The sequence below is a fragment of the Oncorhynchus kisutch genome, linkage group LG20 (assembly GCF_002021735.2).
Source record: "Oncorhynchus kisutch isolate 150728-3 linkage group LG20, Okis_V2, whole genome shotgun sequence".
Lineage (NCBI taxonomy): Eukaryota > Metazoa > Chordata > Actinopteri > Salmoniformes > Salmonidae > Oncorhynchus > Oncorhynchus kisutch.
In genome coordinates, this window is record NC_034193.2 from 29,766,355 (window position 1) to 29,780,799 (window position 14,445).

At 39.7% G+C, this 14,445-nt stretch overlaps 1 protein-coding gene across 7 annotated transcripts in view; it reads right to left on the bottom strand.

Annotated features, from left to right (window-relative positions):
* Window positions 1–14,445, bottom strand: part of LOC109865599 (transforming growth factor beta-1-induced transcript 1 protein) — a 41,200-nt gene that overhangs the window by 7,817 nt on the left and 18,938 nt on the right. The window contains exons 1-6 of one of the 7 annotated variants that reach the window (XM_031799855.1): window positions 13,763–14,047; window positions 11,175–11,225; window positions 10,632–10,790; window positions 10,133–10,197; window positions 1,459–1,598; window positions 1,194–1,293 (exon numbers count right to left, since the gene is read on the bottom strand). The exons of 3 other annotated variants lie outside the window; for them this stretch is intronic. In XM_031799855.1, coding sequence (XP_031655715.1) covers window positions 1,194–1,293; window positions 1,459–1,598; window positions 10,133–10,182 — 290 coding nt within the window. In that variant the 5' untranslated portion in view covers window positions 10,183–10,197; window positions 10,632–10,790; window positions 11,175–11,225; window positions 13,763–14,047. Of the gene's footprint in view, window positions 1–1,193; window positions 1,294–1,458; window positions 1,599–10,132; window positions 10,198–10,477; window positions 10,552–10,631; window positions 10,791–11,174; window positions 11,226–13,605; window positions 13,709–13,762; window positions 14,051–14,445 lie in introns of those variants that run through there. 3 more of the 7 variants (XM_031799854.1, XM_031799856.1, XM_031799857.1) reach the window with 3 other exon arrangements.

Genomic DNA, 14,445 nt, shown 5'->3' on the forward strand with positions numbered 1-14,445 from the left:
CAAAATACTGTGGTAGCCATGCTGGTTAAGTGTGCCTTGAATTCTAAATAAATCACAGACATTGTCACCAACAAAGCACCCCCACACCATCATACCTGCCCCTCCGTGCTTCACAGTGGGAACCACACATGTGGGGATCATCCGTTCACCTACTGTGCATCTCATAAAGACCAAAAATTGAACATTTGGACTCATCAGACCAAAGGACAGATTTCCACCGGTCTAATGTCCATTGCTCGTGTTACTTGGCCCAAGCAAGTCTCTTTTTCTTATTGGTGTCCTTTAGTAGTGGTTTCTTTGCAGCAATTCGACCATGAAGGCCTGATTCAGTCTCCTCTGAACAGTTGATGTTGAGAGCCAGTTTCATCAAAGCACCTGATGGTTTTTGGGACTGCACTTGAAGAAACCGACCTTCATGTCTTAAAGTAATAATGAACTGACATTTCTCTTTTCTTATTTGAGCTGTTCTTGCCATAATATGGACTTGGTATTTAACAAAATAGGGTTATATTCTGTATACCACCCCTACATTGTCACAACACAACTGATCGGCTCAAATGCATTAATAAGGAAAGAAATTCCACAAATTAACTTTTAACAAGGCACACGTGTTAATTGAAATGCATTCCAGGTGACTACCTCATGAAGCTGGTTGAGAGAATGCCAAGAGTGTGCAAAGCTGTCATCAAAACAAAGGGTGGCTACTTTGAAGAATCTCAAATATAAAATATATTTTGATTTGTTTAACACTTTTTTGGTTACTACATGATTCCATGTGTGTGATTTCATAGTTTTGATGTCTTCACTATTATTCTACAATGTAGAAAATAATAAAAATAAAGAAATACCCTAGAATGAGTAGGTGTGTCCAAACTTTTGACTGGTACTGTATATATTTTTTTATCTCATAAAATACTCTAAAAACACCAGAAAATCAGCTACCAGTAATTTTAATTATGAAAATCTGTTCCAAAGTATTGAATGCATAATAGATGATCATATACAAATGTCAGCAAGGTCCAAAATTATCATTTTAGTGAAATATTATATCTGTTTGAGAATCTTGCGGTCAATTTGCAGTCTACAAATTATGTTCCGGCCCCCCGACCATCTGATCAAGAAAAAAATTGCCCCGCGGCTGAATCTAGTTGACGATCCCTGCTTTAGGGTATATGGAGGGTGTATATGGATACCTGGGGTAGGGTGTTGTGACCTTGTCCTTGGACCCCTGGAACTCTTTTATCTTGTCCCTCTCATCCTTTTTAGTGGTGGGAAACTGGGCCAGAATCTCATCTACCAACAGACAAAGATGAGCACACAAAGCATGAATACCACATGTTGAGAAAATGCTGCTCGCACACAACACACATACACGGTATGAAGATGACCTTGTTTACATCATCAAACATTTAGCAAACACTGTCCAGTGGAGTCTTGTGAGGGCAAGCCTATACTGACCTGTGATGTTGAACTGGGTGGCGTTGAGCTCCTGCAGAAGGTGGTCCAGTTCGCTGAGACCCCCTCCTAACACAGAGGAGGAGGAGAAGGCCGGGGGGGGAGGGTCGGCCGTGCGGGGGGAGCGAGGCTTATTCACTGTGCTGGAGGGGAGATAGGGTGAGAGAGGGTGAGAGAAAGAGAGAGTGAAAAGGAGAGAGCGGGAGATGGGGAAAGAATGGTATAACTCAAACAAATTAATGGGGGGGGGGGGGGGGACTGAACCAACATTCATACACTACCATTCAAAAGTTTGGGGTCACTGAGAAATGTCCTTGTTTTGCATCAAAACATACATGAAATGAGTTGCGAAATTAATAGGAAATATAGTCAAGACGTTGACAAGGTTATACATAATGATTTCTAATAATTGTGTCCTTCAAACTTTGCTTTTGTCAAAGAATCCTCCATTTGCAGCAATTACAGCCTTGGAGACCTTTGGCATTCTAGTTGTCAATTCGTTGAGGTAATCTGAAGAGATTTCACCCTATGCTTCCTGAAGCACCTCCCACAAATTGGATTGGCTTGATGGGCACTTCTTACGTACCATACGGTCAAGCTGCTCCCACAACAGCTCAATAGGGTTGAGATCCGGTGACTGTGCTGGCTACTCCATTATAGACAGAATAGCAGCTGACTGCTTCTTCCCTAAATAGTTCTTGCATAGTTTGGAGCTGTGCTTTGGGTCATTGTCCTGTTATAGGAGGAAATTGGCATACAGGGTATGGCATGGCGTTGCAAAATGGAGTGATAGCCTTCCAAGATCGCTTTTACCCTGTACAAATCTCCCACTTTCCCAACCCCAATGCACCCCCAGACCATCACATTGCCTCCACCATGCTTGACAGATCAAATCAAATTCATTTATATAGCCCTTCTTACATCAGCTGATATCTCAAAGTGCTGTACAGAAACCCAGCCTAAAACCCCAAACAGCAAGCAATGCAGGTGTAGAAGCACGACAGATGGCGTCAAGCACTCCTCCAGCATTTTTTTCATTTCTTCTGCGTCTCATAAATGTATTATTTGTGATCCGAACACCTCAAACTTAGATTTGTCTGTCCATTACACCTTTTTCAAATCTTCCTCTGTCCAGTGTCTGTGTTCTTTTGCCCATCTTAATCTTTTCTTTTTATTGGCCAGTCTGAGATATGGCTTTTTTCTTTGCAACTCTGCCTAGAAGGCCAGAATCCCGGAGTCGCCTCTTCACTGTTGACATTGAGACTGGTGTTTTGTAGGTACTATTTAATGAAGCTGTCAGTTGAGGACTTGTGAGGCATCTGTTTCTCAAATTAGACACTCTAATGTACTTGTCCTCTTGCTCAGTTGTGCACCGGGGCCCCACACCCCACACTCCTGTTTGCGCTGTTCTGTGAAGGGAGTAGTACACAGCGTTGTACGAGATCTTCAGTTTCTTGGCAATTTCTCGCATGGAATAGCCTTCATTTCTCAGAACAAGAATAGACTGACGAGTTTCAGAAGAAAGTTCTTTGTTTCTGGCCATTTTAAGCCTGTAATCGAATCCACAAATGCTGATGCTCCAGATTCTCAACTAGTCTAAAGAAAGCCAGTTTTATTGCTTCCTTTAATCAGAACAAGGTTTTAGCTATGCTAACATAATTGCAAAATGGTTTTCTAATGATCAATTAGCCTTTTAAAATGAGAAACTTGGATTAGCTAACACAACATTCAATTGGAACACAAGAGTGATGGTTGCTGATAATGGGCCTCTGTATGCTTATGTAGATATTCCATAAAGAATCTGCTACAATAGTCATTTACAACATTAACAATCTCTACACTGTATTTCTGATCAATTCGATGTTGTTTTAATGGACCAAAAATGTGCTTTTTTTTTCAAAAACAAGGAAATGTCTTAGTTACCCCAAACTTCTGAACAGTAGTGTATTTTCAACAATATGATTTAAATATTTTATCAACATTCATAAATATAGTGTATCTACAAATGTACCTGATGCCCTGCTGGTTTGTTACAGGAATGCACATTCTTGGCACCCGAATAATCCGGACCCTGTTTGCAAACCCACTTAGGGTAAAACTACTGAAAAATAACCCTATCATGTATAAAGTGTAAACTCCACAGTGTAGCATTTACATTGGGACACCGCAAAACCAATATTCGGAAGCCAGTCTTTGGCTGGTTTTTCACATCAACAAAATACCATAAATCAAAATAATTCAATCAAGTTGGGGAAACCATGCAATGTCTATCTAATCTGATATCATACCCATGTGAGCCTAAATGGATTATTATAATTTGTGGATAACATGGGTTCATGCAAGGCCTATCGAAGAAAATACATTTTCAAGAGAGATTGGGTTGGCAGGATCCCAAATGATCCAGATTTGAGAATATTAGCAGAATATCCAAAGGCCAAAAAACTGAAGGGACATGTTTTATTTGCAAGGGCTATTGAGTTGAGGATTGTGTGGTGGTCGCTTCATTGCATGCTTCTATCCAACTGTTGCCAATCGTAGGTTATGTATCCTACCCGCGTCAGACAGGGCAGACTATACACCAAAAGGCCAAAGCTTACCAAAAGCAACATTTGAAGAAAGCGGCAATAGCCCAATGATGATAGTAAAATGATGCTTTGTTACATGTAACCACACAGTTTGGCAATTTTGGACTGACAGTGAAGCAATCACCACACTCAACTCAATACCCCCTGCAAATAAAGAATGTGTCCATCTGGTCACGCTTCGGACCAGCTCCGGCTGGAGGCCCTTGCACCAGCGAAGAACGAGGTGGACCACCAGCTAGAGGCCCTTCCACCAACAAACAATGAGGTGGAGCTACATCTGGAGGCCCTTCGACCAGTTAAGAACAAGGTGGAGCTCTTGTACATTACTGTAAAGAAAGCACCTTTTTTACAGTAATATAATGTTAAGCCAAGTTTCTTTGGAATTTACAGTAACAAACTGCAACGTTTTTACAGTAACTTACAGGTAACGGCTGACAGTAAGTTACAGTAAACACAAGTTACGGTTTAAACAGGGTAATGTACTATTATGATGATGACTATTATGACTTTATTTCACATTAAGTTATTTAAAAAAATCTGATATTGACAAGATTAGAGATGTATGTCACAAAGGCAAACCCATTACAGTAAACATGTATCCAAAATGAAGTTACAAGCATCTTTTTACTGGGGGGGGGTTCCACACTGGTGTACTAAAATTGCGTTGGGCAACGCAGTACTCAAATAGAATAATATATGCCATTTACGTAACAGGCGCTTTTATCCAGTGACAAGTGTATCCACACATTTTTGTATGTGACCCCAGTGGCAATCGAAACCACAACTCTGGTGTTGCTAGTGCCATGCTCCTACTAACTGAGCGACACAGGACCACTACAATGCATAAGTACAATACAATACTGTAAAATACAATACAGGTAGAAGGTCCCCATGAGTGTGCCCAACCTCCTTCAGGCCATGGATGAGGCAAGCAATGACATCAATCCCGACCTACTGTGTCAGGCTTGGATTCTCCATGCCAAAAGATTTTTCTCAAGATGCATGAACAATGAGGACATTTACTGTGATGTCGATGAGAACCTATGCCCAAATGCTCAAGACAGGCTTGAACCAAACTAGTGCCTTATTTTAAACCTTGTTTCTTTCAATTATTTCATTTGTTTCGTTTGATTACAGTACACCTACCGTGCCTTCAGAAAGAACACTGAACAAAAATATAAACAAAACATGTGAAGTGTTGGTCCCATGTTTCATGAGCTGAAATACAAATAACTAGAAATGTTTCTTATGAACAAAAAGCTTATTTCTCTCAAATCCTGTGCACAAATGTTTTATATCCCTGTTAGTGAGCTTTTCTCCTTTGCCATCCATCCAACTGACAGATGTGGCATATCAAGGTGTGGCATATCAAGAAACAGCATGATCATTACACTAGGTGCACCTTATGCTGGGGACAATAAAAGGCCACAAAAGGCCACTTTATGCTGGGGACAATAAAAGACCAATTTTTGTAACAAAACAATGCCACAGTGCAATTGTTTTGAGTTTTGAGGGAGCGTGCAATTGTCATGCGCACTCCTGGAATGTCTACCAGAGCTGTTGCCAGAGAATTTAATGTTAATTTCTCAACCATAAGCTGGCTCTAACGTTGTTTTATAGAATTTGGCTGTACGTCCAACCGGCCTCACAACCGCAGACCATGTGTAACCACGCCAGCCCAGGACCTCCACATTCGGCTTCTTCACCTGTGACTGAGGGAGTATTTCTGTCTGTAATGAAGCCCTTTTGTGGGGAAAAACTCATTCTGATTGGCTGGGCCTGGCTCACCCATGGCTACACCAGTGCCCAGTCATGTGGAATCCATAGATTAGGGCCTCATTTATTTAATGATTTGCGTATATGAATTGTAACTCAGTAAAATATTTGAGTGTTGAATAAGTGTTGAATCTTGAGTTTATATTTTTTTCTCACGCATCAACACACAATACCCCAGAGATCATCAACTAGATTCAGCCGCCAGAAGATTTTTCTTGAGTGGATGGTCGGGGGCTGGAACATAATTAGAAATCATTTGTAGACTGCAAATTGACAGCAAGAAGCTCAAACAGATATAATGTTTGACTAAAACAATCATTTCAAACCTTACTTACATTTGAATACGATCACGTGTCTCTATATTATGATTGGGAATACTTGGTAACAGTTCTCTTAAATTAAAATCACTTGGACCTGATTTCCTGGTGTTTTTACACTCTTTTATGCTCAACAACGAGACTTTACAAAAATAAAAAAAATATATACAGTACCAGTCAAAGGTTTGGACACGCCTACTCATTCAAGGGTTTTTATTTATTTATTGTAGAATAATAGTGAAGACATCAAAACTATGAAACAACCCATATGGAATCATGTAATAACCAAAAAAGTGTTAAACAAATCACAATATATTCTTCAAAGTAGCCACCCTTTGCCTCGATAACAGCTTAAATACTCTTGGCATTCTCTCAACAAGCTTCACCTGGAATGCTTTCCAACAGTCTTGAAGGAGTTCCCACATATGCTGAGCACTTGTGGGCTGCTTTTCCTTCACTCTGCTGTCCAACTCATCCCAAACCATCTCAATTGGGTTGAGGTCGGTGATTGTGGAGGCCAGGTCATCTGATGCAGCACTCCATCACTCTCAGTCTTGATCAAATAGCCCTTACACAACCTGGAGGTGTGTTGGGTCATTGTCCTGTTGAAAAACAAATGATAGTCCCACTAAGCGCAAACCAGATGGGGTGGCGTATCACTGCAGAATGCTGTGGTAGCCAAGCTGGTTAAGTGTACCTTGAATTCTAAATAAATCACTGACAGTCTCACCAGCAAACCATCCCCACACCATCAACTCCTCCTTCTCCATGCTTCCCGGTGGGAAACACACATGCGGAGCTCATCCGTTCACCTACTCTGCGTCTCACAAAGACAAGGCGGTTGGAACCAAAAATCTCAACATTTTTTCCGACCAAAAGAGATTTCCACCGGTCTAATGTCCATTGCTTGTGTTTCTTGGCCTAAGCAAGTCTCTTCTTCTCATTGGGGTCCTTTAGTAGTGGTTTCTTCGACCATGAAGGCCTGATTCATGCAGCCTTCTCTGAACAGTTGATGTTGAGATGTGTCTGTTACTTGAACTCTGTGAACCATTTATTTGGGCTACAATTTCTGAGGCTGGTAACTCTAACCTTTCCTCTGCAGCAGAGGTACTTCTGGGTCTTCCTTTCCTGTGGTGGTCCTCATGAGAGCCAGTTTCATCATAGCGCTTGATGTCTTTTGCGACTGCACTTGAAGAAACTTTCAAAGTTATTGAAATTTTCCGGATTGACTGACCTTCATGTCTCAAAGTAACGATGGGTTTCTCTTTGCTTATTTGAGCTGTTGACATAGCACTATTTGGTAAAAGACCAAGTCCATGTTATCTCTGTATAACAACCCTACCTTGTCACAACACAACTGATTGGCACACCTGTTAATTGAAATGCATTCCAGGTGACTACCTCATGAAGCTGGTTGAAACAATGCCAAGAGTGTGCAAAGCTGTCATTAAGGCAAACTGTAGATACTTTGAAGAATTTTAAATATAAAATATATTTTGATTTGTTTAACACTTTTTTGGGTTACTAAATGATTCCATATGTGTTATTTCTTAGTTTTGATGTCTTCCGCAAAATAGTAAAAAATAAAGAAAAACCCTGGAATGAGTAGGCGTGTCCAATACTTTTGACTGGTACTGTATATATATATATATATATATATATATATATTTTTTTTTTATGGGGGGGGGGTCAGAAAACTTTGGGGGCCAAATTAACCACCCGAGGGCTGCCAGCCGGGGAACCCTGCCATACCCCATAATGACAAAGTGAAAACATGTTTTTGATAAATGTTTGCAAAATATTGAAAATTAAATACAGAAACAACTCATTTACATAAGTATTCACACCCCTGAGTCAATACTTTGTTTAAGTATATGGGTTAAATAAACAAAAAACAAACAAAAACTACTTGAAAATCTATTGCAAGACCTGAAAATAATCAGCAACAGAATTTTGAAAAGAATAATGGGCAAATGTTGCAAAATCTAGGTGTGGAAAGCTCTTAGAGACTTACCCAGAAAGACTCACAGCTGTAATCGCTGCCAAAGGTGATCCTAATGTGTATTGACTCACGAGGTTGAATACTTATCTAATCAAGCTATATTTGTGTTTATTTGTCATATTTTTAAATATATTTTTTTACAAATGTTAGAATATTTTCTTCCACTTTGACATTACAGTATTTGTGTGTAGATTGTTGACAATGAAAGAACCAATGCGTTCCTGCAGGAATGCCCACACGAAGGAACGCCCCGAAATGCAGGTTGCAGCTGCACACTATTGGTGAAAATAGCACCAAAGCTAATAAAAAAACTAGAACATAATGGGCTGTTGAGCTAAGGAAAGCTCCCACTTTTTTTTAACACATATTTATTGGTAACGTTCAGACTCCCATCAGTGCTTTAGCTGTGGCACACGCTCAGTACGTCACTAAAAGTTTGGCCGCAGCCTTTTTGACAATAATCTACAGAAGTAAATCATTAAGATTTCATCTGTGGTGTAAAACAGATAAGGATGTTTTTAAAAGACAGTAGGGAGCGATAGTTGGATATTTCTTTACAGTAAAGTAAATTAAATTAATATCGTTCACTCAATTCTTGACTGTTACAACTTGGACTCTGAGAGAGCAAAAATGTATCACCAATATTGCTGTCTGTCAATCTTTCTTGTAAAATCATCCAGTGTTTCCCCTGCACTCAAGGTGCACCACGGCAAAATCATTGACGCCACGCAACAACAAAAAATATGGAACATGAACAAATATTTCTGCTGAGGCGCATTTTGAATATGCTAGAACATTCCACATGTATTTTTCCTCTGCAAACAAAACAAGAAATTATAATAGAAAAAATCCAACAACCCCATAGTAGAATAGTTTATGTATTTACCTAGTAGGCTTGTTGTTGTGTTCTATGCTAGATAAATATTCCTCTCGTGGCGCATTCATGTAATAAGTGCCATAGGGAGGGAAACATGCATTCTGACAAGCAGGACAATGCACAACAATTCTTGCAATCGCGAAAACATTAGTTTAATGGCTTTTGTTGAAAAGAGGGGAATCGCAGCTTTCCATTCCTACTTTATTTATTTCTCAACTCCTAAATATGCGCGAACTGCACCATTTTAACCCGGGATTTAGCAGAAGCATGTTTTCAAGCACATTACCGCTCCGCAATTCGCAGGGAGTGTATAGGGGAGAGTGAGACAAAAAGTAACACTGGTCAATTGTAGGGTGACTTGGGGTACAACGCCTCTCTACCTCAAAATAATTGATTTGGAATTACTTAAAAAATTGTGATGAGACAGATAAACAGGGAAAGTGTTGGTGTTAAAAATTGTGACAGTGGTTTCTGTGAGAACCCGGGTGGCGAAGGTCCCCCGAGTTACCCTAACAGGTAGGCCTACATTATATTCAGCTTTATGCAAGCGTTTTTGGGGACATAAATTCATTGAAATGAAAATATCTAGTTAAAAGATCACATTGGAGATCTGGCTAATGATTAGCCCAATAGGGTAAATGCAGATAGGCAACCCAATGCATCAGCCTATTTATTTGCACTTTGCTGCATCAGTTGGGCTAAAGGTGATGATGTTTATTGCTAATAGCATACCTGATAATATGGACCATGCATAGGCATATTGTACAATATGTTGAAATCATTTAGCAAATCATTTTACCAATGTGTATTTGGGCTAATTTCGGAGGAGGAAATTCTATTTTAGATGGTGTCAGCAAACTTATTTTCATTCATTTTGGAGTAGAATGTCCTTTTTGTCCAGAACTGAGCTCCTTAGTCCTTCTACAAAATAATTTAGAACCCCCGACCATATCCCCCCCCCACTGCATAAGAATGTAGAATTCAAAAAAAAAGCCAGGGCCATAAACATTATTTCATATAGGGCTGTTAAATAATAGCCTGGTGGAACCAGCTTAATCGCTGCAGCTTTGACCACTCTGTTTTACTTAGTAAAGTAACTAATAATAAAGGAAAATAGTACCTGTACAGTTGTTTGTCTGGGTTTGGGTTCTGAGAACCATTGGACTTCATTGCAGCAGACACCGTCTAAAAGAAATGTTTGCACATTATAAACATAATTCACTTGTTTTTCAACCAGAAAGTCAATCTTCACTTTTGCTCTGAACTCAACGTTCACCCATCAACACAATACGAGTTACGGTACTTTATAACTATTCTATAAAAACATTTAACTTTGACAAGCTGAGTTTCTAACCAGAGTCTGATCCCTCCTTACTACCTATCCTCTTTTAGCATTTTATAATTATCTACAGTATAAGACACTTCCAACAGCCTGTTCTATGTTGACTTCTCTCTTTTACCTCACCTGGAGTAGGCAGAAGTTGGCCCTCACCACTCATTCAGGCTCAGGTATATTTCCACCCCTCCTAATGGTTAAGATTTGGGGCAAAGGTAATCTGATCCAAGTTGTTAAGTCTACCTCAAAACTCTTAAAATGTTTCCTATCTCAAACCTCTTACCTGCTGGGGTGTGTAAGCTGGAGGTGGTGGCCTGGTCTGGGCGTTTTTCCTGAGGGCTGGCAGGCGCGGGGTCAGATGTCGCCGGGGGATCAGAGGTAAGCAGGACTGGGCACCTGGCCAGGGGAGAGCTGGTGCTCTCTAGGTCAGCGAGGAGGGCGTCTACAGAGTCAGAGAGGATGGGAGTGTGCATAGAAATATAATCTATAGATTTTTTGAGATTCTATTTCAATGGGAGTCTTTGTAGAGGAATTCAAGATGCTGTCATTCATACTGTGCAGGTCATTCATTTTGCCTCGGAGGGTGGTTAGTACACAGGTATTGGCTGATACCTATGTTGATGGTTAATGCTGGTTAATACAAGAAATTGGAGAAATGGGAATGGGAATGGAAATTATAGAAGGAAAATAGGAGGCAAAAAAGACAAAATAACAAAGGGACACATGGAGGAGGTGAGGACATAGAAGCAAAGTATTTTGACACACTGAGATACTACAGAAAGAGGGTGAAACACACAAACAAACATACATACAGACAGTTACGTACCAAACACAACAATACGAGGACTGAGAGGGTAGTTAGGTGAGTCAGGAACTCCTGAGGGTAGACAGACGGACTCAGTGACAATCAGAGAGATGCAAATCAGACGCAGGCAGCAGAGAGGACACAGAGAGGTGGGCCAATTAGAGCGAGAATAACACATTGGCCAATCAAGCAAGGGACATCAAATGAGCAAACAAGCTAAAGTCACATGAAAAATAGAAACATTTCTGTAGACCTTTCTGGACATGCCAAAGTGATAAGGAAGCAGTGGAGGAAGAGTGTTTGTTAACTGATATCGAACTCAAACCTCATTTTTCACGAGAAGTACATGCCATTTTAGTATTCCTCCATGGCATACTGTATTTTACCAACTCATGATTGACATCATGGATGTATCCCTTTTATGGCCAAAACCAGGACAATGTGTCTTATTGGATTATTAGACAAGCTTTCTCCTAACTTACATGGTTTACTTTTGCAACCATGCAGAATCTGAAACAATACATGAATTATCAAACCATATTTCCAGGAAAATCTATTTTGATAATAATATTTGTGGAAGATGCACAGAGCATCACTCATACAACTTTTGAGCAACTTTGAAGCAACTTCAGAGCAAAATAAGGATATTTCGGAAAATGACTGCTTTACATTTTCAAAATTGAATATTTAGTGAGGTCAGTGTATTATTTTAGAGCTAATTTGGTATTTATATGCACGTCACATTCATAATTTCTTGGTACGAGTTAGACATATTAAACCTACATATGACTGGGGCTGGTGAGACTGCCTTTTATCATCACAGTCTGTGGTCATTTTCCCACTGATGATTCACACTGGTACAAACATGTGGAGAGAATGTTGTTCGCTCACACACACACACCACACACACACACACACACACACACACACACACACACACACACACACACACACACACACACACACACCACACACACACCACACACACACACACATTCTTTTCTTTCTCACTCTCTCCCTCTCTTATACACACACACACTTACAGACTGGACTGCTCATATAAGGAGTTGAAATTCTCTCAATGTGAATATGACCATATTTAGAGCTCTGCCTGCCGACTGTTTGACTTGGCCATAGCCTCTCTTAACAAGTGGTCTCGCTGAAAACCCCCACAAGTAACACCAACCAAAGACATCAACTTACAACATAACACACAACACTACAGCATAAACACACTGACATAAACACTGTCCCCCTATTTGAGAAACACGTCGCCAGTCACCCGGCAACAACTGAACCTTGAAGTGCAATCCTATCCAGATGTGCTGAACCAGATGCAGACATTCTTCCTCATGCTTGCTAAGCATAAAATCCCTCAGTTTTGAAATATGTTGCACACACTACTCTTCGAGCGAGTAGGCCATAAGAGCAAATGCTTTGTTCTCTGGTCTGGTGCAGCACACAACCCTCATATTTTCACTGAACTTCATGAGTCTTGGTGAGCCATCGCGGCCCTAGGCTATTTCAGTGCTAGTTGAAGAGGGCTGGGACATTGCTTTCCATTCTGAAAGTTGCCACCATTTTTAAGAAAAGAGGGATATATGTATTCCTCAACCTCTGTATCAATAGTCATTCGAAAGGGGCTCTTCTAACTATTAAATCCACCCAGTAGTTCACTAACACTAATGATAGTCACACTATTTTCCCCTGATGGCTGAATGAAATACATTGAGATCTTTATTATGTTATGAAGCTCACTAAAGTCCATCTCTGACTCATCGATAGCATTATAGACAGAGAGGCCTACAGAGGACGTCCAAGATCCAATTTGGATTGAATTTGTGGTTAGAGCTAGAAGCACTGCATGTTGACATAGGATACAGTTACATTAGTATACTCCTTGTTTTCCTGGCATAGAGTTAAGAGAGCATGCTGTTTTACATTGCTGGAGTTGTCAAAGAAAAATTTCACAAAATTAAGCTTTTCCTGATCTTCTTCCTCCCTTGAAAAAGAGGAGCACAATGTAGAGAAAGCAAGATTTGAGTTGGAAGATAATATTTGAGTTGTTCTATGGTTTAAAAAGGTTATTCAATTGAGACCAGCGGATTTTCACTAGATAACAATCTCTCGTAAACATGGATTATAAGAGACCACCCATACAGTAGCTACTAGCTAGGCCTAATCTAATGTAGTCGTATATACTGATCATTTCAAAAACTGACTCTATAAGGCACAATAACAAAGACTTGAGGATAAGGGCTGTTACTTTCAAGTCTAAAATGACCTGCTATAAGTAAAATGTTGCTGATTAATAGGAATAGGACCCCAGATGCATTTTCAAACCCTCGTACTATTTATAGGTAATATCTTATGCCTAATCATGTCCTATCTATTATCATAGATTATAAGAAAACATTGTTTTCTAAACTATTCCCTTTCAATGTGCATTTACCTTTGCTCCAAATTCCAGCAAAGATGGATCTCTTTCAAGAAAACAAAAATGTTACTTTTTTCATTGCCTCAGTACTCCAACCATCGTTCTTCAATTCCATTAGATAGCGGAGCACGTAGCTACAATGTTTCAAAGAGGGTCAATTATCAATACATACCCAAATCATCCATGGTAAATTCTGAAATGAGCTTTTTTTTCCTCTTGATGTGAGGAAAAGATTAATATGATCAGCATCAGCTTGTTAGTGGATGGTTTATTCTATTGAACCTTGTTCGTCAACGTCCATGGTATGGCTGGATATATTACCTCTGTAACAGGGCTATTGTCTGCGTTGGCCCCGAATAACTTTTTGGATTCCGTTATCTACTAACTATGCAAGTATAAAAAAAAGGGCGTCCCGTTTCTTTTCCTCCACGACTCTCTTCTTCCTGTATTATGCCTACTGGTACCACAGACTGGAGAAGGCGTAGTTAAATTACTGCGGTTACAACCAATGAGTTATATATACACACTAGATGACAAGCCAAGGGCAATGCTTTGAAGCCACCACGCCTCCATCTTGGCACTCCCCTTAACGGCGTAAAACATATTTTGGAAGCAACAGAAATTCATGACTTAAAATGAACATTTGTTTTTGACACGTTTATTACATTATAGACACCTTAATGCATACTTCAAAGTATATTCTCTGAGCTAAACATATAAATAAAAAATTAACAAATATAAAAACAATTTCCTTACAGTATACTTTAAAAAAAAGTTATGTTATTGTCCCCACTACATTATTATTATTTTTACTTAAATACATGTTATTTTGTCCATTTATTTAAATGATGGAGA